This window comes from Nothoprocta perdicaria, unplaced genomic scaffold, assembly GCF_003342845.1.
Source record: "Nothoprocta perdicaria isolate Ctin4 unplaced genomic scaffold, notPer1 scaffold_205, whole genome shotgun sequence".
NCBI classification, from domain to species: domain Eukaryota; kingdom Metazoa; phylum Chordata; class Aves; order Tinamiformes; family Tinamidae; genus Nothoprocta; species Nothoprocta perdicaria.
Genome location: NW_020455261.1, coordinates 41,338 through 66,560, shown reverse-complemented (window position 1 = coordinate 66,560; position 25,223 = coordinate 41,338). Strand labels below are relative to the sequence as shown.

The window sequence follows — 25,223 nt, the reverse complement described above, 5'->3', positions numbered from 1 at the left end:
CTCTCTCTCTCTTCTGTCTCTTTTTTTTTAGAAAGCAACAGCTGACAGCTTTACCTCTGCCCTACTATGAGCAGCTGTGTTGCAGCTGCCAGTGGAAGGGACTAGAACTGACTAAATAGGGCTTGTTGATTCCAGAAGAAGGACACCTCTGTCTGGCAGCGTGTTTGGTTGTTGCTGCTGCTTAACCCCATAGATACATTTCTGCAGAGCAGGTTTTACAGATCTGAGTGTTCTGGCCAGATGCACCTCTGTGAATTCTGCCTGGTTTGGATTGCCATGAGAGCAGCTTAGAATAGCTCAAGTCATGCTCCTTGTCCCCACTGTAATGTCTTGTAAAAACTGTCCCGTAGTCAAAAATCACTTGACTGGTTGAGGCTGGTGAATTTGCAACAGAAAGAAGATGCCCAAATGCAGCAGAAAGAACAGTTTTTGTAGATAACAGGAATTTGAACAAACAAGAACATATGTAAAACCACATGTTATTAAGAATCTGATGTAAAATTAACAAGTACTGTTCCCTTTTGCTTTCACATCCAAGTTTCATGTGAAGTACCTTTTCAGAAAAATTCTGACAATTGTTTCATCATTATTTTTTCTTGGCTCCTTTATCTGTGTTTTTGAAAGTTTTGCCTCCTTAGATGACTGCCATGTAGATTTGAGCAAGAATTGCAGTTACCACAAATTTGAGATTCCCCCAAGAGAGAGATTCCTATTTTAAAAACTGAAGTCAGGTTAAAAAAAAAATACTAAGTCTAATTTGGGATATGGCCCTAATTGTTTACGTGAAGTAGAAGGTGTTCTCCCTCTATTTGCATTTCTGTATCTGATTACTGAGAATTGTTTTCTTTTTTTGAGGTCATTTCATTTCTGGCTGCAGTGCTGCACAAAAAGGGAACACGTGAAGATATTGAAAATAATATGCCAGAATTTTTACTGAGGACAATGAAAAGAGAATTGAAATGTAGCCCCAAGAAGGTACAATTTTTGTTGATACAAATTTAAAGGTTTTGGGGAAAAGGCAGTATGGATTTTGTTGTTGGTTTGTTTTAGAAGTCTCTGTACAGAAGACATTTGCAAATATCCAGGTGAGATCCATTACTAAAGTAGTCTGAAAAACTCAAGTCACTGATAGAATTTTGCGTAATTGTGTTTCTGAAATAAAGTATGTATCTATATGAACGAATATAGGCATTTATATAAGAACTATGTAGCAAATGGCTATCTGAATTTCACTTAAATTTTGACCGTGAGAAGATTCATTGATTTTTCTGTAATTTATTGCTATTTTTGTTTTCTTGGAATATTTGATTGGTAAAATGATTATGAACAGTGAAGAAGAAGAGGTTAAGGGATGATGCTTTCTCTGAACAAAAAAATGGTGTTTCTGACCAGATAGAAAAAAAAGAAATCACTGTGGGGAGAAATCAGCATTGCTACAGGTCACCTGAAGAGATGGTGGACTGCCCCCCATCCATGAAGGTTTGAAGATCCCACAGAGCAAAACCTTAAGTGACCTGATCTGAATTCAGTTATCCTGTATTGCCCAGGAAATAAGGCTACATACTCCTGAGATCACTTCCCACTCAGTACTTTCGTGGTTCTGTGATAATTGTACATGCTATCTCAAACTTTTAAGAATGTTTAAATACTTTGTTTTCCAAAATCATGTATTTACTAACTTAGTGAATTGGAACAAGCTGTTTAATCTTTTCATGCTTCTGTTTTGCCTGTCTATATAATGTTTTATGATATATGGATACAGCTGTTTTTATCAAAGCAAAATGATAGTGTCTTGTTTGCTTTATTGCAATTTCTTATGAATTCCCTCTGGAAATGAATCTTGTAATTTGTGTAAATACTGTTAGAGTGTAATTTGAATAAGCAATACTGTTGCTTTGGTATTTTTGTAGTATATTAGTTTGTGTGGCTCTTGTAAGTATTTACATACCTTTGAATAAGCTGAATATTTTTGAATTTATTTTCTTGATTCTTTAGGTATTTTCTTTATTCTGTGCATGTAGCAGTAGGTTAATACTAAAGACAGATGTAACAGAATTAAACAAAATTCAAACTATATAGCAGTAAAATAAAACTCAATATTCTAACTTTCCTATTTGAAAAAGTGCTGCATTTTACATTTTCTAAACAGCTATTTGTTTTCAGACTTTCCTTATAGTGGCTCCACTTTCTGTGCTCTACAACTGGAAGGATGAGTTAGACACGTGGGGCTACTTCAAAGTTGCAATCTTGCATGGCAATAAAAAGGATGATGATCTGAGTCGCATCAGGCAAGGGAAATGTGAAGTTGCCCTTACAACTTATGAGATAGTTCGCCTGTATTTGGATGAATTTAACAGGTAAAAATGTTCTTGTATTTTGTGTAACGCTAATTTTAGCTGTCTGCTTAATATTAAACTGCTTCTTACAAATACTTATAATTCTTTCTTTAGAAACTCTTTACTGTTAAATCCAATGACTTGCTGTGTGGAAGAGAACCTCTCTGTAGTGAATTTACCATATGCTGTCTTTGTAGAGGAGTGCTTAGAAAAATAAAATATTTAAATAATTTTCAGAAAGGTATAATTACAGGTAAATTAGTCTCTTTCCCTTTCCCTCTTCCTTAATGACCATGAAAGTATTTAAGTGTCTAGAGGTCATGTTTCCATAAGAACTTTCTACTCATTCTTTTGCAGCATGGCATATATGGTTCGGAAGTCTAATGAGTCTGCTGGTTGACTGCAACAAAATTAAATAATTAATATAGCTAGTCTTGCTGTTACCCCATTCATGAAATGTTCTTAAAAGCTGCAGGAGTCGCCTATCAGAAAAGTCCTGATAGCTAAGAGATACACAGAAGGTATTTCAATCTTTCAGTATAGTGTAAGCAAAGAGTTGCTGATTTTTCTTTTTTAACAAATAGTCATATGATGTTTTACTCCATATTTATGCTTCACATGACGTTTCACAAAATTGATAAAATTTCTCATTCCTAAGAACTTTGAAATTTAAGGTTTGCGTGGGGTTGCGTGTATGTGTATGTTGTATGTGTATATATGAAAATATGTGTATATAGTTCTAAATGCCTGACAGGCTGAGGAGAATTGAGATCTTTAGACCTGTATGAATAGCTTGGTTAATAGTAGAAGCCTGCTCTTAGCTGCTAGCATTTCGTTGGCCCTGCAGGCCTTCTCTTTTTAGGTGATGGGAAAGGACTAGAGAACATCCTAGAGAACATCTTGCTGTTCTGAATGGTCCTAACCGAAGCTGTCCGTACTCAGGTCTGGGGAAAAAAGTGCAGGTAGAAGACAACTAAAAGTGTTAGGTTAGCATCACCTTTTCCATGCAGTTGCCTTTCGGAGGGAGTCCTTAAGTTTGAACGTCAATAGTGGTTAGGAAACAAGTGCATGTGCTGTACTGGCTTATATTGAAGCAGCAGGACAGAGTGGTGACTCCACATATATGTTGCTTCAGTGTTCAGATTGACTGAATGGACTTCTTTCTGAGAACTGTATGAGTTCTGGCCAACATTGTCAATAGCTTCTGATCCTGTTGATCAGGAACAGGTTCCCCAGAAGGGTTGTGGAGTCTTCTTGCCTGAAGGTACTCAAAAACTGTCTGGATGCAGTTCTGAGCAGTGTGGTCTACATGACTCTGCTTGACCCATAGGGGTTGAACTTGATTATCCAGGGGTGCTTTAAAACCTTGACCATTCTGTGACATGATCTTATGTAGAAAAACTTAAGTTGGCTTGCAAGCTTTTACAGCAAGTCAGGTGTGAAATCTCTTTACATCTGATTTCATATTCTTGCACTAGCCAAGCTTTAGAGTGGATACGCAAAAACATGCGTAAAGGGAAAAGAAGAATACAGAGATTCAAAAGTAAGTCTATAGGGCTTACTCACAAAGAGTATTTTTAAACATACCTGTTTCTACATTTTATATCTTGAAGTAACATCAGAGTGCTTTCATGTTAATAATATGTTCATAGGAAAGATTTTTGTCTACTTCTATTTATGCTGAATGGGTTTTTGTTGAGGAAAAAAAATGCTCATTTCCCCTTACCATGTTTCAGTAGTCTTCCTTCAGAAAGCTTTATTTTGTATATTTAACTTATGGATAGAATGAGTGCTGGCAAGAGGTGCTGGGTAGATACCTACAGAGATGGAAAGAGATATTTTTCCACAGAAAATATTTGATACAGTCAACAGTAGTTCTGTTCATTTGACTGTGTAGTTTAGCCATTAGGCTTAATGAAGAGCACTTAATTTATTGGACGAACAGAATCTAGTGAAACTGAGTAATATAATGTAAGTATAAAATAGGGGAAAACAAACCATATTTTTTGGTTATAGTGATCAGCCCTATGTTTGTTACTCAGGTCTATGAGATGATTAGATGAGTACTTTCAGTTAAGATGATGTTCCTTTTTGATCTGCAGTGTAGAGTGGTCTGCTGTCATAGTGGATGAAGCACACAGAATCAAGAATCCAAAGGCTCAAATAACTCAAACCATGAAGGCCTTGAAGTGCAATGTTCGCATAGGTCTTACTGGAACAATTCTTCAGAACAATATGAGAGAACTTTGGTGTGTCATGGACTGGTAAGTAAAATATCTCTTTTTATTATTAAACATCCTTTTAACCCTGTAGTGGAGTTGAAATAGGGCTGTGTAAAAGCCCTCAAGGTCCTTGTAAAAGTTCCTGTAATATTTTTCCGTATGTTTTGAGGTAAGGTCCTTGTAGATCCATCTGCAGTGTGTGTTTTCTAGGTATTTAATAAACTTGGTGTTCTCTTCATCATCTCGCTTCTTTGTAGAATTTAGGAAGCAGATACTTTTTTCCTATCTTTATCATTCTTTTCTAAGGGTCTCTTTTTCTTGCTTTTTTTCTCAAAGCAGAATTAGAGTCATTTAACAACTTTGAGCAGATATCTGTGCCCAGTCCTGTACATGCAAGCCAACCTGACCTAACTTACAAGCTGAGTGCAGTAATCGTATTTTGCTGTTTTCTCAAAATGCGTACATTTACAAAGCACCTGTTCTTGTCCTGGGAAAGTTTAAAGGAGATGGGGAGTTGTAAATAAAGATAGATAAAAATCCAGTCACAGGAATCTTTCTTTAAAAAGGAAAAAAAAATGTATTTTAAAAATGTATTTTAAATGTCAAGAGAGCAAAATGTTCAATGCCAAATTTAGTATTACATCTAGATCAAGCACCAAACTATGGTGGTGGTTATAGTAAATTATTCTAAGCTACCATGCTGTCAAGGACTTATGTGTTCTTTTTCCCATTGCGCTTAAGATTTTTTTTAATTCAGTTGTAATATCTATATAACCTGATTTTAACTTAAAAAAAAAATTGCAAACATGACTGCTCAGCTTTGTGTTTAGACTCCTGAATAATAGCAGCTCTGTTCTTTGGAGGTCATCTGTACTTGCGATTTATGATGGCCTGCTGATGTTTTTTGGAAACGGTGTTCCTTTTTCTTAGGAGACTGTCTTTTTAAGATTTGAAGATCACACTGATTAAATGAAAAAGTAGAATGTCTGGAAATAGTATGTTTCTATTTATATGAATAACTCTTGCTCATTTCCCTAGAGATAGTTAATTTAAGACCACTTGGTGTTAGCCAGAAACAATTTATGGTATGCTTTTAATCAATGGAAATGATAGCCTGCCTTGAAGTAAAGAAAATGCTGGTATTGCTCCTCTCTGTCACTCCGCCCAACCCACGTTTTTTTTTTTTTTTTTTTTTTCTTTAAATAGGGCTGTACCAGGACTTTTGGGAACTATAACGCATTTCAAGAAGAAATTTTCTGATCCCGTGGAGCATGGCCAGAGGCACACTGCAACTAAAAGAGAGCTAGCAACAGGTCGCAAGGCCATGCTGAAGCTTGCAGGAAAAATGTCTGGCTGGTTCCTCAGACGTACTAAAGCTCTTATCAGTGATCAGTTGCCAAAAAAAGAAGACAGAGTAAGAGCATCTGTGCATTTCAAATATAACACTAATGCATATTTATTCATTCGTTTTTGGGATGTGTGTGAGTGTGTATATTTTCCCCTCTTTCATCATGCCTCTCGTATTTTATGGTTTTCTTTTGGAGAGTCCAGAGCCTTGAAGAAAATGTACGTGCAGTAGTATGCTTTGTTCACATAATTGCTGTGTTTGCGTATTGAAATGGGATTAATCAGGCATGAAAATGCACAGCTAGACTTCTGACTCAAGATTTACGCATCTACTTTATGTCACATTTGTAATTACCTGTGAAAATCCACTGCAATGTTTGTAAATCTCCTGAAACTCATGTAGGATTTAGGAATTCAAGACTTGGTATTTTGTACACAGAGCAGTTTGCCTTTCACTTTTTTTAAACTCCTCCACTTTTAGTCATTTAAAAAATCAAAAACATACCTAAAGTTGTTTGCTCTATGTTTATAGTCCTATTCATCTGATGATTTTGTAAATGTGTAAAGAAAAAATTCTTTATGACTATAGCTAAGAGTTGTGATTAATGCTTGTTAATTTATGCGTTCCTTCTAAATAGATAAATTTGTTTGGAGCTGTTTTTGCTTTCAGAATTTGGTATTTGTTATTAATTTTCAGTGCATAATAATACCATCTTAAATGTCTTCTAAAAAAAGATTAACAAAACAGTCGGCTGCTTTTCTAAATCTAGCATGTTTTATTCTTGTCATTCTCTTGTTAATGCAAGTATATGTTCAGGATACTGTTGTATTATTATAGCACAGCATGGTGCTGCTGCTGTGTGGGTGGCCTAGATTAAAGAACGATCTTGGGATTTCTATCTCCTGCTGCTTAAGGCTAAAGATGTCATGGAGATGCCACCCATGGTCTCTAAGAGAAGGGATAAGAGTTTTGGCCCTAGCACTGTCTAGATCCTTCCTTCACACTGTTCTGACTGCCGTAGACCACCATTAAATTGAGCTGTATTTTATTTGTTCTGCCTGTGGTAAGGCCCTGTAACAGCAAACACCTAAGAAGGAGGAAAGGACAGACAAATAAAGCAACTGGTCAAACAGGATAATGTTTCATTACAGTTGCGCCTTTATTTTCTCACCCTTTCATTCCATCTTTTCCCAAATATACCGCTGTTGAAAACTTGGTAGATACCCAACAGAGGATTGTTTTGAATCAATGTTGATACTCTCTGTAGTATTTTGGAAGGGATTGAATAATGGTAAGTGCATTTTGGCTATGATTTTCTGTGTTTTGTGGGTAGAAAATGTTCCATTTTTTTCTTTCTTTTTTTTTTTTTTTTTTTTTTTCTCTCTCTGAAATGCATATTGCTGTTCATTGTGTGCTGAATATGATTGTGATTTGGGTTCTGTCATTGGCAGATGGTGTACTGTTCCCTGACAGAATTCCAGAAAGCAGTATACCAGGCTGTGCTGGAGACAGAAGATGTAAGATTAGTGTTACGAGCAGGAGAGCCCTGTAGCTGCAGCAGTGGACGTAAAAGGAAGAACTGTTGTTACAAAGTAAGAACTTCCACAATCTGGACTTTAGAATGTGGTTGTCCCATTTTAAACAGTAGATAACTTTTTCTCAGAAGACAGCTGGTTCAAATGACTTTATGACAAAGAACTGGTTCAAATGGCTACATGATTTTAGGCCATTTGGGCACAAATTTAATGGTTACATCTTTCTTTTTGGGAAATCCCAACTAGATACATGCATCTAGATGTGATGCATCTTGGATTGCATCACAAGAACAGTAGAATTAGGCACTTCTGGGAGCACAGCAAAGCCACTTCATGTGCCATGAGCAAGTGGCTGTAATATACTCTGTAAATTGTAGATACGTTGGATAAATGGATGCACTTGTGACACATCTGACAATGGCAAGCATATATCTGGTTCCAGTATGTCAAGCATATATCTGCATATGTGGTCCAGTGCAGATCAACTGGAGCACCCTGTAAGCTGCAAGCTAAAGGTATCTTGGACCCAGCAAACTGTTTGGCTAGAGCACAATAAGCTAAAGTTGTGTTTATGTTTGTCTTCGTTGAAGGGAAATTGTGATAGCAGCCATGTTAAATCACAAGGGGAACTTTTTCACTAAAGTGACAACTCCTAGAGATTTCTTTCATCTTCTCTGAAGTTCTTACAAAAATTGATTGGTCTGTGTTGCTATTTGTTTTGTCTGTATCTTTCAATAGACGGAGATTAATTCAAGTGTGGCTGATACACATTAAGCATGTATCTCATGCTTGATTTTCCCTAATTTCCTTCTGGCATGTGTTGTGTATTTTTTTTCCCAAATCATGTAGTTTGTTTTCTACATCTTTCATTGGAAACAATCTGTCAGCCTTCTATACAACATTTTGGATAGAAATCAGGAAGAAATATTCTCTTGTTTATTGATATCATGTGGTAGAGCAATCCATTCAAACTGATACTGAAACATTAGCTTGTTAGATGATTCGAGGCAGGATATTGGACTGGAAGATATGTCATCTTTATTCTAGATGCAATTTCTTAATTCATTTTCAAAAAAAATAGTGATATAGGCAAAGGATTGTTATCTTTACTAAATTTCTAAGTTTTTTCTCGTGGTCTATTCATGTTCTTTTGTTAAACAGTAACTGTTATCTACTATTTCTTTCTGAACTATTTCAGGAAGTAAGGATGCTTCCGGTTTTACTCTGAGTCTTCATATTAAGATATTACTTGTGGTGAGGGTTTGCCATGGCTTTTCATTAATATTAACATTAGCTTTTCGCAGACTTATGTTTCTCATGATTTCTTTTTTGTAGATCAGATTATGTTTGGCAGGACTGTGGATGCTTAAGTGCTATTATAGATTGCAGTATTCTGAATTAATCATGAAATAACTTTAGAAGGGAAAAGAAAACAAATATCAGTCATATCAGCCACCCATAACCAGAAAAAATAGTTATCTGATGCTCTTGCTGCAGAGCCTTACAGCATGCTTAAAATTGTTTGAATTACATTGCTTAAGATGCTCATGAAACTTTGTAATTTTTTGCTGAAAAGTAAAGTTAACACTGTTTGGTAAAAAGCCGTTCAAAAGTCTGGCTTCATTTACATTTAAATCAGTTGTAAAGCTAGCTTATTTGTGTCAACCAGGACTACCTGGTAAACTTACTGAGTTGTATAGGTACACTATTTGAAATATTTAACAAGCTATGAACATAGCTGGGCTTTTTGAGATCTACCCGATTAATAGAATCACAAGCTGAGAAATAAAGGTGGTTTTTAGTTGTTTCATATATTTCTTTGGAACCAGTTTTAATGCTGCTTATACTTGGTAGTGCAGTAAACTAGCATAAATGTTAGCATGTGTTTAGGACATTTCTTATTTTCAAGATAATTTTCACAATTATTTCCTTTTTTTGGTAGGCCAATGCTTATGGTGAAACAATTAAGTCACTGCGTTTCAGTTACCTGACGATCTTGCAGAAAGTTGCAAATCATGCTGCACTGCTGCACATGGACACTGCTAGTAAGCATCAGGTTAGTTTCAGAAATGCCTAAAAAAGCAGACTTACAGAAAAGGAGGGGAAAATTCTTGAGTGAAAATTGTTGTTGACTTGTGTTGAAAAACTGAAAATCATGGTCCTGGAAACCCCGGAAAGCTTTAAAATAGTTATTTTCGGTGATTTCTAGTATCACTATTTTTTATTTTATGAAAAACTTTCATTAAAAGCTGAGAGTTTGTGTTAGCAAAAAGATAACAATGAGCATTTGGTATGTGATTTTTCTATAGAATTTTACATTCAGAAATGAGCTTCCCTAAAAGTTAGGAACATGTTTTTGTAGAAACTGCTGAAGGAGAGAATAGTATGAGAAGTACTGGTTCACAAACTGTTGTGTAATGCACCTCTCAATTTCAAAGCTTGAGACCGGCAACTGTGGACAGTCCTAGAACAATTTTGGCCCAGGATCAGGATTTGTGGAGTCATTGATTTCCAATTTGAGCCCTTTTTTATATGAACAGAAAAACCTCATACAGTACATTTTTATGCAGCACTTCTGTACTGAGCTATATAAAAACATGTAGGTGAGTTGTATGAAAATTTGTTTCAGCATGTTGAACTTTTTTTTATGACTAACATTAATATATCTCTGATATTTATGCCTATTCAAACTTGCTTTTCTTTCAGGAAGCACATATCAAAAGGGTATGCAACCAGGTATTTTCCAGTTTTCCAGATTTTGTGCAATTAAGCAAAGATGCAGCCTTTGAAACAATTTCAGATCCAAAGTACAGTGGAAAAATGAAGGTAATTTTTTTAAAGAAAATATTATCTCCTGAATTTAAAACAATGTACAAAAAAGGTTTTTTTTTTTAAATCAGTATTTTGATGGTACCACACTAGAGGTGTTTTTGGATCAGAGGTGTTTTTGGTTCAGAGTGCAATTCTGCAAAGATTGTAAGGAAGTAATAAGTGACCTAAGACTTAATAGCTGCATTTAGTGATAGGCCCTGGAGTGACATTCTGTGATTTTGTGACCTCTCGGGTTATTTATTTGGTGTCTTACTGTAGAAAGCTGTACTCATAAACTTGCTGAAATTGATCTAAGAAAGAGCGAATGAATGGCTTGTGTTGATAGAAATGGATCTGCCTTTTAAGGAGAACTTGAATTTTGTGTTATATGTTTTGGCACAGGTATAATATCCTCGAATGTGTGATGATAGCTCTGTGCATGAAAGGAGGGATGCCTAATGCTAGGTTTACAGGGAGTCTATAGTTTAAAATCCTGTCATTGTACTGGAAAGCTTCGTTTATCCAAAGTGGGAGCCTTCTGTATTAGCATATGTAAACTCAGTTATATTATTAGATTACAGAACTTAACCATTTCATAAGACTATTAAGTGTTGGTATTAGATTTTTAAGAAGAGTTTTTTTTTTTAATAGGTCAAGTAGTTATCATTGAAAAATAAAGGGCTTTTTGAGTCCATTGAATTTTACTTTGGAGTAACTATAATAACAAAATTTTTCACATATGTCTAGTGTAGTGATTTTTTATTTATTTTTTAATACTCATGTAGATTGCATTGGAGTTAATCTTTTGCAAGTAAATTGGCCAAATTATGCTTTTTTTTGATAGTTTGTGTGTGAAGAAGCTTCTTTGGATTGGTTTTGGTTTTTATGCTCTGAGATCTAAGGCCTTTAGAGGATTTTTCATCTCTTACCATGAAAAATATGCACAAAAGTCATTATATATTAAAACATAAAAGCTAATTTAACATACTTATTGAGAAATAACTAATTATACTGAAATGCTTTTAATAAAAAGTTCCACTTTAGTAATTGAAATTTCCTATTCGGTAATTTGCAGATGTTCTATATATTAATTGAAATGGTGCTGTAGCTTTCCTGTGATAATGTGGAACATTTTTATAAACAGTATTATTTGATCCATTTAATTAAAACTTAATTAGGAGTTTTTAGAAATTTTGGCATAGGTTACTCTTTTGTAAATGAACATATTTGCAAAGGGAAAGCTTATGGTGTTAAATTATTCCAGAGCAGGAAAAAAAGATGGGTTTATTAATGAGGCGTGTAAGCTAAGCAATTGCAGTTCTTTTGAAGAAATGCAGAAGTAGTGTACATGGTAAAATACTTTATCTTCTCTGACCATATACATGTAGAATAGTAGAATGAGCAGGGAAACAGAACCTCTTTTTTTTTTTTTTTTTTTTTTTTTCTTTTAACTGTGGGATGTACCTAGTGCCATCAGTAATGTTGTAATTGCTTAAATGCAATTTTAAACGCATTTAAATGAGGGAGTGGAATAAGAGTGTTTATATCATATATTCTGCAGGTTTCTTGGCTACCCTTACCTATAGCAGTCTGCAAGATGTAGAATTTACAATTTAGGATTGTAACTTACTTACTATTCACAATTTAGGATTACAAGAAAGACCTGAGGAGAACAATCCCTGTAATTCAAATATGCATATATAGGCATTGCTCATACAACTGTGATTCCAATATATTCTCATTATAGAGAGAAGTGTTACTACAGACACAGGTGATTTTAGGTTAAGCCGTTTTTCTGGGATTATCTCCTTATTTTCAGTTATATTGCAAAACATACATTTCAGAAGACTTTACTCACAGATTCTATTGCAAGATGAATTTTATGCCTAGATTCTAACTTGAAATAGTTGACTGTGTAAGAAAGGAGATATTAGGAATGTGCTGCTCTGTGGTCAACCAGTGTTCTTCGATCGTAGAGTAGAAAAGTGGGACACTGTGGAAGTGTAAGTGATCTCGTTCATTTGAAAAACACATATTGCAATTTAACCACACCAGGAGTATCAAGGACTTTTTTTTTCGTAAATAAAGTGAGAGAAATGGTATAGAGAAAATACTTTAAAGTCTGCAATGTTTGTCATATACGTATGGTCTGTTTTTTCTACATTTTTGTTAAAATGCAGAGTAAGAGCACTAGTAAAAATGTGAACACTTGAAATAATATATATTCATTTTTTTAAAAAACTGTCATACAATATTGTCCCAAACATTAACTTATGGAATTTTGGAATACTGTTCTTAATTAATGCAAATCTCAGGCATAGTTTTGTAGTTTTAAATATTTGTAGGCTACAACAGATAGATATATACAAATAAAATGTTCTCAGATGTGAGAGGTAAAGCTTTTTTTTTTTGTGGTCAAGCAAATCATAAGAATGTGTAGTAAAGTGGAAGTGTGCATTAAAATTCGTGTACAAGATACCAAAAATAACATTTTTGATTGAGTATGATCAGATATTTCTTTTTCAAAATAATTGCTTTCAGAATAGTACTCTGGTATGCAAGTATACAGTTAATTTCTATTTAATATAAAGCTATGCATTACTTTTCTCTGCTTGTCAGAGCTGTTTTTTATATTCCAGAATACCTAAAACCCAGTGAGCGTGGCACTGATCCATTTTGTTTAAACAAACTGCATGGAATTATTTGTGTTCTCCTATAGGGAATTAATTATTTAACCTATACTTACTACTCTTAATAATAACAACAATAATACAGTAGCTACATTCTTTCTGCTTTAAAAGCATACTGCTGTCTTTTCATTCATTTTTGTCTTAGTTTGTCTAATAAAATGAAAAGGTAAGGTATTTACCTCTGGTTAAATTACCTGATGGGAGGGTTTTACCCATAAAATTAATCCTGTTCTATATTTCTTACCCAGTTAAACAAGTCAAATTGTCTTTTTGTTCCTTGTTTCTTCTTGTGACTGGTTAGTATATAGAAAGGGAATGAGTGATGGAGAATTATGCTTTTATACTCAAGCTAATATTACTCAGAACTGTAAAGTTAGTGTAAACATTCCTTATTACTTGGTTTCTCAAGATTTATTTTAGTGAAATCTATATTGATTAAAAATTTATCACTGAATAAATAATTTTTAAAAATATTTATTGCCCAGTGAAAGAAAACTACAGACATGGTACAAAAAATTCTTCATTTCCCATTTGTGTATAGCTTCTGCACGGTACGCCAGTGCTGCCACTGCCAGATGTGGACATGCTTCTTTTGAAAATAACAGTGTCACTGTTATACACGAGGTTCTGGATTATTTGCTTCCCCTCCGGAGGAACATTGTGTGTGGGCGGATTATTGGCATTTTAAGGTCTGCACAGAGTCTGGGAAGCCGGGGCCTACTGTAAACAGAGCAACAGAAGAGAGTGGGAGCAGGAGGAGCATACATCTCACTGATTATTTAAAGAAGACAAGTTCCAAGAAGTTCTGAACTCAGATATAGTACAACAAACTTAAATAGACCTTCCTGTTTTCAGGGGAACTGTGCTCCTTTGTTAAAGATTCAAAACCTGAGCTAGCACATAAGTAGCATTTTGTTGCAGATTTCTATACCAAAATAGTAAATAGCACTTACCTTTATTACCTGCAGTAATAGGATTATCTTATCACAATGACATCACAGTAGAGTTCAATGAAAAATTAATAAATCCAGCTTTTTTGTTGCTTTTGGCATGTTATGTTGCTAACAGTGATTTTGTAATGCCTGTATTTAGCTTTGCAAGCAATCAGTTGTAGTTTGGTTTACTTAAAGGTCAAAAACACAACTAATTCTGCATGACATAACTTCTTTTTCTGTGATTCCTTTCCAGGTCCTTCAGCAGCTTTTAAATCACTTCAGAAAAAACAAAGATAAAGTACTACTTTTCTCCTTTTCTACAAAGGTGAGTTCTGTATGATTTGTTTTGGATAACTGCAGTGCTAAGTTCTGAAGTATAAAGCACTGAGTCTACCACACTTTCTTCCCATACTTTGGAATATACTATTGAAAAGGACAATGTGCAGCACTGGAGCTGAAAGTGTGTGTGCATTTCACTTTAGGGTCTCTTTTCCAGAATTCCTTGCTGAAGGAAAAATGCATATGGGGCAAGCTATAATATGAGGTTGATTATTTAGCATAACAGTACTAAAGAAGTATTAAAGATGAATGATAATGACAGTTCAAATCTAATTTTTTATGGCTTAAAAGAGGACAAGTCTAATATTTAGAAGCAGTGAAATGCTGATAGGTAATCAGAAGAGTATTGGTAAAGTTAGTAAAATGCTTAAATTGTGATTTATGTTGTTTAAAACCAGCCTGTGTTCTGGTTGCTGCAATATCTTTCTCCCTCTGAAATATTCCTGGGCATACCAGCTCCTTCCTCTGTATTGGGTCTGGAGCTCATTTACTGTATTTCGAGCCATTTTGACTTGCTAAGCTGGTGAGAAAATGGTCAAGTTGACTGTCAGTTTATTGAATTGGCTCAGCATCACTCAGACCTGGGGCAAGCTGCCTAGGCTGAAGGAGAGAGCAAGGCTACTTCAGAAAAAAATTAATCACTTCAGACTGCCATAGAGAAAGGTGATTCAAAGATGTTGATAGGAAAATGGAGAAGAATTTTTCTTGTTTTTGGTGCATCATCTTGTAGAAAGAAACATAGACTGTGGTTATGCTTAATGCAAAAAAGATACTATAAAATACTTTTTTTTCTTTTTCCTGCTCAGTTGCTTGATGTGCTGGAACAGTACTGCATGGCATCTGGTCTAGATTACCGAAGACTTGATGGAAATACAAAATCGGAAGATAGAATCAGGATTGTAAGAGAGTTCAATAGCACTCAAGAAATTAACATTTGCCTTGTATCAACGATGTAAGAAAAATTAACTTGTCTTTTACGTTGCATGTCTAGTCTTCAGAAATTAGTTATGCTGTTTTTTATTTGACTTGCCTTGTGGGGGATTGCTTACTCCCCTGAGAAGGGGGATTGTTGTTTTATCTGAAGGTAAACAGACCGACTCTGGCTTCAGGCATCTTAAAATACCTGGAGACTTCTCTCCTTCCCCTCGTCTCTGCTTTTGAGGATACTAGATCTAAAGCAAGTGAGTTTTCTGAATTTCAGCTTCAAATTCCAGTTGCTGTGATACTTAACAGTATTTGACATAAAATAGTGATCCTCAGAAAGCTTTTATTTTACTGGAGATGGCTCTATTTCTTTTACTGCAATAACAGACCTAGTAAGTGGGTGGGAATACAAAACACTATGTTGAACTAAAAAAATCTCTCTCGATATTTTGTAATTTTTTAACTGGATTAAATGATATGTGTTTAAGATACCTCAAATAATGCAAGATGACCACTTTATGCTTGTAAAGTGTACTTCATCAGATCTGCTTACTAACTGAAGAGTCAATTCTTTTGGAATAGTGTAATATATTCACCTCTAATGAAAATATGTTCTTGGATTTTCGTTCTTGTTGATACCATGTTTCCAGTTTGTTATCAGTCAAAGGTAGAAAGAGAAGAACGACAAGCCAAATATTTTCATACTTATACTGCCACTCACACCTCCTTTATTAAAAATATGCACATTGGTGGTCTATGCTAATTATATTTGATTAGCAATCATACATCATCTTAAAAATCACTGCAAATGGAGCACGTTAGAAACACTTTTCAAGTACTAGTACACGTGGTAAGGGTTATGAAGAAATTTGTGGTTCTGCTTGTATATTCCAATACAGATTATCAGTTGACCTACTGGGAAAGGGCTCCATGGAGAGGGATCTGGGAGTCCTGGTTCATACTGTTAGCCATGAGGCAGCAGTGCCCTCGTGGCCAAGAAGCCAATGGGCTCCTGGCTGCATGAGGAGGATGTTGCCAGCAGGGGGAGGGAGGGGATCCTGCCCCTCTGCTCACCTCTGGGGAGGCCAAACCTGGAGCACTGGGGATAGTTCTGGGCTCCCCAGGACAAGAGGGACGTGGAGCTTCTAGAGACGGTCTAGCAGAGAGCAACAAAGATGATTAAGGGAATGGAGCATCTCTCACATGAGGAAAGACTAAGTGAGTTTGGCCTGCTTAGCCTGGAGAAGATAAGGTTGAACAATATGTAGAAGTACCTGAGGGGAGAATGTAGGGAGGAAGGGGCCAAACTCTTCTCAGCAGTGGCCAGTGATAGCACAAGGGGTAATGAGTACAAATTGAAACACAGGATGCTACATCTGCGCAGCATGCAGATCTGCATGTGAGGAAGAACTTCACTGTGAGGGTGAAGCCTGAAACACACTGCCCCGGAAGGCTGTGGAGTCTTGTGAAGATCTGGAGATCTTTCAAACCCCCCTGGATGCTACCCTGTTCTATGTGCTGTAGGTGCCCTGCTGGAGCAGAGTGGTGGACTAGAAGATCTCTAGAGGACCCTTCCAACCTTAACCATCCCGTGATAAATGCTTGTAAACATGGTGAACTATAGTATCTGTCTCAGTTTCACCGAGTCCTTCTTCAGGATAAACAGTTAATTTTCTATGAAAACATGAGCAGATTTCTGCATTTGTATCATTAGGGGGAAAAAAAACCTTGATAGCTTGTGCTTTTATCAGTCCAAGTTTACTTTCAAAAGTTCATTTAAACAGAGATAGAAGTCTTCCTCCCTCTTTAGAAGAGGTTGTAAATGCAGAAGGTGGTGAGTTTTCCATGTATGTTGGTGGTGCTTTCCCTGATTCTGTTGTTCATAGCAGTTCTCATCTTATTTGGGAGACAGAAGAAACAAACAACAAAACACACTCAATAAACCTTTGTTTGCTAAGAAAAACAGAAGGTGAAATTTTTAGTCTATAGTTCATCTCAGCTAACAAAAAGAGATATTTCTGCTTGCATGATGTATAGTAATAGAATCAAGTTTCATTTTGTAATCCTTTGGAAATCAGAAAGTGATCTGTTGTAGTTCCTTGCAGAGATTCTGGTTTTGTCCTATTGAGATTTCAGGCACTAGGACTTCATAGTATCTTCTAATTTCTTAACACGTAGTAAGTTGACAGAATTGGGTCATACTCTTCTCTCTCTACTTTTTGGCTGGTTTTGGCTGACTGTTCTCTGCAGTCAATTTATATGTGTTCTGAAAGTCCCATTACTCAAAGAGCCAATTTTTTTTTCTCTCTGAAAACACTTGCACGTTCTTTTGGCTGCAAAAATGCATTCTGCAAAGTATGAATTCCCAGCGTAGTGGTTGCGAGCCTGCTATTTTATTCCACGTGTGCAGTTAGCATACAATTCTAAACAAGTATCAGACTATAAATTACTGCATTGCAGTAGAGACAGTGGTAATGACTGTAAACTTGCAAGCTTCCTGTGTTGTATTCCTTTTTTTTAGTACTGGTAAAACATGTCTTTCGTTGCTTATGTATAGCCCACAGGCAAACATTTTGGAAATGGGCTTGGATTTTAACTGATTAATCTGTTTTTTAAAGTGATCTTTAAATAACAAAGCTTTAAAAAATATTTGTGAAATTTTATCTCTATAGCTTGACCTCAAGTCTTGCATTTAGCATATTGATCACAGTTCTACAGATAGCCGTACTGTTTGCAAAACTTCAGATATTGACAGGAGATACTGTTAACTACAGAGCTCGTTAGTTCCATCAGACCAGTATTTTTGAATCACAAATTTCAGTCTAGTTTTATGCAAACATATGCATAGCCCTGTTGGAATTTTTAAGGTTCATGGTAAAAGAAACTGTTTCAGATTTTCAGGATTTATTATTTTTTATCCTACTTATGAATACTAAACCACACTAATAAGTGGTGAAATGGTTACTAGTGTTGCTAATGAGAAAGGAGAATGTCAGAGCTTGCAGCTCCACTGATGCTACGTAGTTTATAGATAGGGAGCTGCATATGCTGGAGTCTGGGCAGTCCTGTTATATAGTTCTGGAAGATGTAAGAGTGGCTAATATTCTCACCTTTAAAGCTAAAGCTGTGTTACTGTTCACCTTTTTTTTTCCATCCTCATATTAAAGTTACACTTTTTCTGAAGGAAATAATCTAAAGCCATTTCTTTTCAGTTTTGTTTTCTTCTGTTTAGCAAGGTGCTTAGATGATAAAGGTCATATAAATTTGCAAGTAGTTTTATTATGGATGGTTACAGCATGTACTTCCATTTTACCTCTAGGATTCTCCAAAGCAACTGTCCGTTATGTTGAATGCCTGCCAGGATTCGTGTAATTTGGATTCTGTGCAACTATGTTGCCAATGATTTTTAATGCATGTTCTTCAAATAACAATAATAACAATAATAACAATAATAACAATAATAACCTTAGTGAATAGAATTGACTGGTCACAACTCATATGGAAGCTTTTCTAACGCCAAATTATTTTGGAAATTATGAACATTGTGACATTAAGTTGTCAGCTACAGGATTTAAAACGAAGTCATTTAACACAGTATGCAGTCTTAAAACATGATACTTAGAAAACAATTGCCTGTAATAGAAATGTTATGAAACCCTTAATATAGAGTGTTTAATTTGAGCCATAGCAACTTGCAAGGACCATCTTGCAATAATTTGGCTTAAGCTTTGGCTAAAATGATACTTAAAACGGATGATATTCTTTACAAACGAACTACTACCTTCCTTCTGTTCTAGAAGAGTATTTGTTTTATGTTTTGGGTCAAAATTTTGAATTTTTTTATGAGAAGTCCTTCAGAAAAGCATGTAGACTTGTTTCAGCCCTACTGCAGGTTTGGTGTGAAGAAGAGAGGTTGAACTATGCCCTCACTAAAAAGAAATACCTCTAAATTCCAAAACACAGTAGTGTATTCTGAGAAATACAAGGATGTCAATTCAATATTTTAAATTTTGAGAATACTTATCCTCCAGAAACTTTTGTAATATGAGCAGGTTCCCACATCATCTCCATTTCCAGATTTAACTAACTCAATACCACACCACACCTGGAAAGAAAAAGCTATGACTACGTTTATATTAAGAAAGACTCCATGAGAAACTAGTGGGGCTCCATGAGAAGGTGGTGGGACTCTGTAAACTTTTAGTTTTTGCCTCTATTCATTAACTTTCCTGCATACATTCCCTTTCCTGTTGCTTTAAACAAGCTTAAGAGAATATAAAGTAATGTATTCAAAACAGGTGCTTGGTAAATTAAATTGGATTAACTTCAGTTTCACAGTACCTCACTAAGAAAATATCATGTTTGAAACTGCCTATGAGACAATCTTTAAAAAAAATGTTTTATTAGTTAAGAGTAACAACTATTTTACATGTGCTTCTGTAGAAACATTTGTGTTTTTCGGAGGAATATTGACTGAAACAATTTTTTTTGGTATATACTTGTTTTGCAACTTGATAAAAAAGTGGTATTTCCCTCACTTTGGTTCCTATCTAATGAGTCAGTTAGGTACATGCCGAATTCTAAGTAACTGAGCAGTTTTGTTGGATTCAGCAATGGTGTTAGTCAGCTGTCTCAGGTTAAGTATATGCTTAAATTCCTTGCTGGCTTGCGTGTTTTATCTGAAAGCACTGCACAGCTGTTAAATGTTTATCATGATGTAACCTGGTAAGCTGACCTGTCCGTGGAACTCTGTCTCCCCAGCATGGTTTGCTTAACAGTGACATTTTTTTCCCTTGTAATGACCTTTGAATGTTGCTCACATGCAGCTGTGTGGCCCATTAAACATCTATTACTTGACTAATAAACCATATGGATATAAGTTTGATAGTTCATTGTTCATGAAGAGTAGACAGGAGATATTCTAGATGACTATTCTAGCGCAAGCTTTATAGCAATGTTGTCAAAAACTATGTCCTTAGAAGTAGGAAAATTTAATGCAGATTCTGAGTCCTAATATGTATTAGCTATGGTTTTCCTATTGGCAACGTACATCTGTAATGTTGAAGGTTTACCTACAGCTAATTGGGGTTAATTGTAAAATGCTTATGAATTTCTTATTGAACTCTGATTGAATTGTTCCCTGCAAGTCACTGTGGCCATGAAGTAGCAGACGCCATTTAGTAAAATAAGGTGATAGGAGATGATTGGAACTGTTGCAAATGAATGCTTTTCTTTTTCTTCTTTCAACAACTTTCTTGCTTTTGAGGTGCAAATACTGCATTTCGCAGCAATGATTATGTGAGAGATAACCACTGAGAAAAACTCAGCTTTTTTAACTATTGGATAACATTTTAAATTTATTTGTTTGTTTATTATTTTAGGGCTGGTGGACTGGGCCTCAATTTTGTTGGTGCTAATGTTGTTATACTGTTTGATCCAACCTGGAACCCAGCAAATGATCTTCAAGCTATTGACAGGTATATTCTCAAAATACCAAAGTTGTTCCATGTTGTCACAGGGGGTTAGAAAAATGCCAAGCTGGATGGCATTTTTCCTATGTTTGCCTGGGCAAAGTACGTTATCACTGACCCTAATTAGCATGTGGTATTTAAATTCCAGAATCCCTGAAGAAAAACAGCCTCACCCTCATGGAGAATAGCCTCTTTTCATCACTCACTTTCACGTCTGACATGATGTCATTGCAGTATTTCCAGGCATCTGGATTATTCTTTGCATTTTTTTGACCATATTGTTTCCTCAGTAAGAGCAGACTTATGAATAGCTAAAGACAAAGAATCATAGAAACTTTCAAAATCCAGTTATTTGATATATTTTAATAAGCAAAAGCGAACTCGCTTTTTTTGTCCCATCCAACTCCATTTTAAACCTCTTTCTGGTTTCCAAGAGGTGTTTGTGTGCATCTCTCCTCCTTCAGTAGGTCTGTCAGAAATTTATATTGTTGGAGAAACTGTTCTTATAGAATCTTTGTGAGGTTATGTCTGTTCTGATTATTTGAATTTTCTGAAAGTAAACTATTGGAAGTGTAAGAGTCTAGTAATTTAAATTGGTTATCCCCCTTTTCATTATCTATTTTAAAGCACATAAATAGTTCTTTAAAAAATTAGGAAAGGACAGGCTGCCCCAAGTAATCTGTGAGCTAGCTCAGATACACTGCAAATAGGAAAATGTCTTGTGCAAGACCAGATGTAGACATGGAGGAAAACAAACAGACAAAAATAATGGAAGATGTGTTTTCTTGAGAGATGGGAGACAAGCCTTGTGATATCAAGAGATGAAAGCTTTTTCAGCTGCCTAGGGCTGGGAAGAAAAATGCAAGGGGCTAAAAGGGAATGGAATGCTGAGAAAGCTTTTAAAAGTAAAAAAATATTTTACTTATACATGATTTAGAGTATTCCTGTTTTGCTAGAATTGTGATTTTCTTTCTTTTTACTGCCCTTAGGAGCTCTCTTTATTTTTACTAATAACGACTATGGTTTTCAACATGGCGTTTTCTTTGCAGAGCTTATAGGATTGGTCAGTGCAAAGATGTGAAAGTATTTAGATTGATATCCTTGGGAACTGTGGAGGAGATGATGTACCTGCGACAAGTTTATAAACAGGTAAATTTCACAAACTGTTTAAATCAGTAATTATTTTTGTGATAGCTTATCACAAAATTTAATTTATCTTGTTTTTTTGATTTATACTAGTATTAATGGATTTATATAATTATAAAATATATATTTATGTAATTGCAAAGCAATGTTTCATTCTACATGCTTCTTTAATTTTTGACATGTTAATTAGGAAACATGCATTCATTGGCTGATACTAAAGAAAAATCCATTTTATTTAGAGTTGTAAAATAATATCTGCAAGAGGAAGTTAGTACCTGTGACAGCCTGACTCAGGCTTTTTTTCCCTGTGAGTTGGGGAGAGAGAGAGAACAGAACGTTGTGCAAAAGGCCTCCCTTTGCTACCTTTGCTGTTTTGCTACCTTCTGTGTGAAGGAAAGGGAAGTAGATAGTTTGCAACTGCTGTTATTACTATGAAATTACCTGATGGGATCTTCAGTCTGCAACAATTGCAGTGGGATCTGAATTTTGGTACTAGTTTTAATAGATTTTTCAACTAAAGTCTGGGAAAAGCAAAGCAGTGCAAAGTAGTGTGTAGTTTGAGGAACAGATTGTCTGACAACTATTTCCAGTGAGATAGTTTGCTGATTTTCATTATTTCTTAAAATATTAAAAACAGAGTAGACTGAAGACAAATAGGAAGCTGGGCAAAATCTGAACATGTTTTTTTTTCCTACCTAATATATACAAATCTAAGCAGTAAGATGGAGTGTAGTGTTACAAATGCAGACATATAACATTAAGTTGGTGAAAGCAAGGAAATCAGTGAGAAACAGTTAATCTGAGTCATATGTTGGATTGGAAAGACAGAGTAGGTGATTTCAGTGAGTGACTACTGTCCTCTCACGGGGCGGGGAAAAAAGGAAATTAACAAGTTAATCTAAAACTTTGAGTTGTTATCCATAAATAAAAAAAAAAAATGGTACTGGCACTCAACATCACCTGCTGTAATTATGACAGATTTTTTCACATGTTGAAGGTGATTGAAGACTGAATGAGAAGTACCTCAATAGTGAGATTACCATTATCCTGAAACAGATTTAAGTTCCAAATAAAAACAAGATTCCGAGACCAAATACTTGGACACCATATCTGATTTCATAGAGCACATATTCAGAAAACATGTGACTTTGGGACCAAATCTGGAGTTGCTTTCATGAGTACATATGGCCTATTTTAGAATGATATGATCAAAAGCGTAAGAGTGACTGTAGATCACCTGAATTCATTATCTTGCAGAAGCTGCAAAAAATAGTTCTGCTTAATTTTAATGAAACAAATGAAGGAGAAACTTATTTAAAAGAAAATAGAGTATGTGAAGAGGCAAACTATTTTCAGCTAATTGGGCATTTTTTGAAATTGTATCCTAATGAGGCAAGTCAGATTCATAAACACGGAAGGTCAAAAGATTTTTGAGGAACTTAGGGCTAAAAGTATAAAAACTAAAAATATATTTTCAAACATGTCAGGAGTAGGAATCCTGCTTAAGCATGTTTTAAGTTAAAGAGTATGTGTAGCAAAAAGACTTTTAACATACTACATATCCATATTCATGAAAATACTTGAAAGTTTCTGGTAGTGAGGCTGTCTATGTGGAAGATATTTCTAGGGATTTGTCTCAAAGACAAGTACAAGTAGCAGACATTTTAGAAAAACTAAAAAATTGGCAAATGGCAAATTAGGAGGACCAGCTGTATTCACTACAAGTCCTAAAAGATGGAAGCTATGTGTCAGTGAGTCCTTTGGAGTTAGTAACCTTGGGATAAAGGCATCATGGATGATGCTATCTGCTTGGATTTTCAAAAATGTTATACCAAGACTCTTTTTTCGAAAGCATGTAGCGTTTTTTTCTTTTTGCGAGTTGACATAGGAAAAAAAAATCACTGTAAATCTAGGATTGTGTGTGCATGTGAACATGTGACTTCTTTTAGTAAATTGTACAAATAAACTCCCAAGGAGCTAATGTTGTCTGCCCTGTGTAGGAATTGTATTTATGCAAAATACTTTGTCAATTTGTAGTGTATTCTTACTGAAGGGTGTGTTTGATTTTAAAATCTTTGCATCTTTTTCTTAGCAGTAAATAATTGTCTGGCCCTGTGAGTCAAAAGTTAAAACAAAATTTAAATGTAAAATATATAGTCCTAAATTAGCAATACATATATATTTTAAAACGTAGTTTTGTAAATACCATGAATAATTTGAAAAAGGTGTTAATTTTGTGTAGCTGAAGTTTTCACCTTTCTTATATAATTCAAGAAGCAGTTGCTGTCTCAGAAATTTCAGCGCTAGAGAAGTAGCAGTGAGCAGACCTCCAGAACTAGAAACTTCTTAGACAGTTACAAAAAATATTGCAAGTCTGGTATCCATAAAACCGTAATTTTGACATTCCTCCTGCTCAAGTCAAATATACCAATTATGTAAGTATTTAAAATTTGCAGCCGCTGGAATGCAGCTAAACCTCCTTGACTTCAAGAATGTTTGCGTTCTGTCTGACAAGCTGACTATTTACTTGTCTTCTTCCCTTTCACGTGGAAGACTTTATTAGTCACTTCTGTTCTATTCGCTTAGCAATAGTGCTTGTGAACCAAAATATTCAGAGGCCAGTAGAAGTAATGACATGATTTGATTTAGTGCTTGCCAAGTAAGCATACAGTACACGAAGGATTATGAAAAAAAGGCAAAAAAAAAAACTATTGAAGAAAGATAAGTAGTCAAAATACATAGGATTGCTAGTTGTGGGTACAGTAGATGCCTCATGCAAGACAATGAAGTAGAAATTTTTATTTATTTATTTATTTATTTTTAAACTTGGTCAAGGCAGCCAGGTTCATGTTATACCACAATGGCAACATCTGCCAGGGAAATTAAAACAAAATATCCTCCCTTAGGAATTTCTGCCTGCTCCAACTAAAGCTGTGCATATAATGTACATGCCAGGAAATTCTGACATGTTGTTGGAGCAAACACTTGTGAAATCTCTTGTGTTGTTCTGTTTTAGCAACTTCACTGTGTGGTGGTTGGAAGTGAAAATGCCAAGCGGTATTTTGAAGCAGTGCAAGGATCAAAGGAACATCAAGGAGAGCTTTTTGGGATCCATAACCTTTTCAAGCTTAGGACTCAGGGGTCCTGTCTTACAAAAGACATTCTGGAGGTGTGAAGTTTTTCCTTTTCACTTTTGGATATTGCTTTTACTTTTTTCATTTCCTAATGACATATTTCTATTTTGTAATAATTTTGAGTGGTTTATAGAACAGAGTGGTGAAACTTAGCAGTACCTGTCTGTGCAGTGCCTTATGTGAATTAGATCTGTTAACTTTCCAGTCTACTATGTCAGGAAACTTTGGTTACATCAAAAACAAACAAACAAAAAAATTAAATAGATTTGGTTTATAATTTGCAAGAACTTGCTAATTCATCTCTCTTCATTAAAAAAGAAATTTTTGAGGGT

The 25,223-nt window shown here is 35.2% G+C and overlaps 1 protein-coding gene across 2 annotated transcripts in view; it reads left to right on the top strand.

Moving 5' to 3' along the window:
* ERCC6L2 (ERCC excision repair 6 like 2) overlaps window positions 1-25,223 on the top strand; it is a 46,891-nt gene that overhangs the window by 4,592 nt on the left and 17,076 nt on the right. Inside the window, exons 3-14 of one of the 2 annotated variants that reach the window (XM_026038244.1) lie at window positions 856-975; window positions 2,164-2,357; window positions 4,439-4,600; window positions 5,765-5,972; window positions 7,358-7,498; window positions 9,384-9,497; window positions 10,148-10,267; window positions 14,131-14,202; window positions 15,023-15,168; window positions 20,522-20,617; window positions 21,661-21,760; window positions 24,774-24,926. In XM_026038244.1, coding sequence (XP_025894029.1) covers window positions 856-975; window positions 2,164-2,357; window positions 4,439-4,600; window positions 5,765-5,972; window positions 7,358-7,498; window positions 9,384-9,497; window positions 10,148-10,267; window positions 14,131-14,202; window positions 15,023-15,168; window positions 20,522-20,617; window positions 21,661-21,760; window positions 24,774-24,926 — 1,626 coding nt within the window. Of the gene's footprint in view, window positions 1-855; window positions 976-2,163; window positions 2,358-4,438; window positions 4,601-5,764; window positions 5,973-7,357; window positions 7,499-9,383; window positions 9,498-10,147; window positions 10,268-14,130; window positions 14,203-15,022; window positions 15,169-20,521; window positions 20,618-21,660; window positions 21,761-24,773; window positions 24,933-25,223 lie in introns of those variants that run through there. The other variant, XM_026038245.1, reaches the window with a different exon arrangement.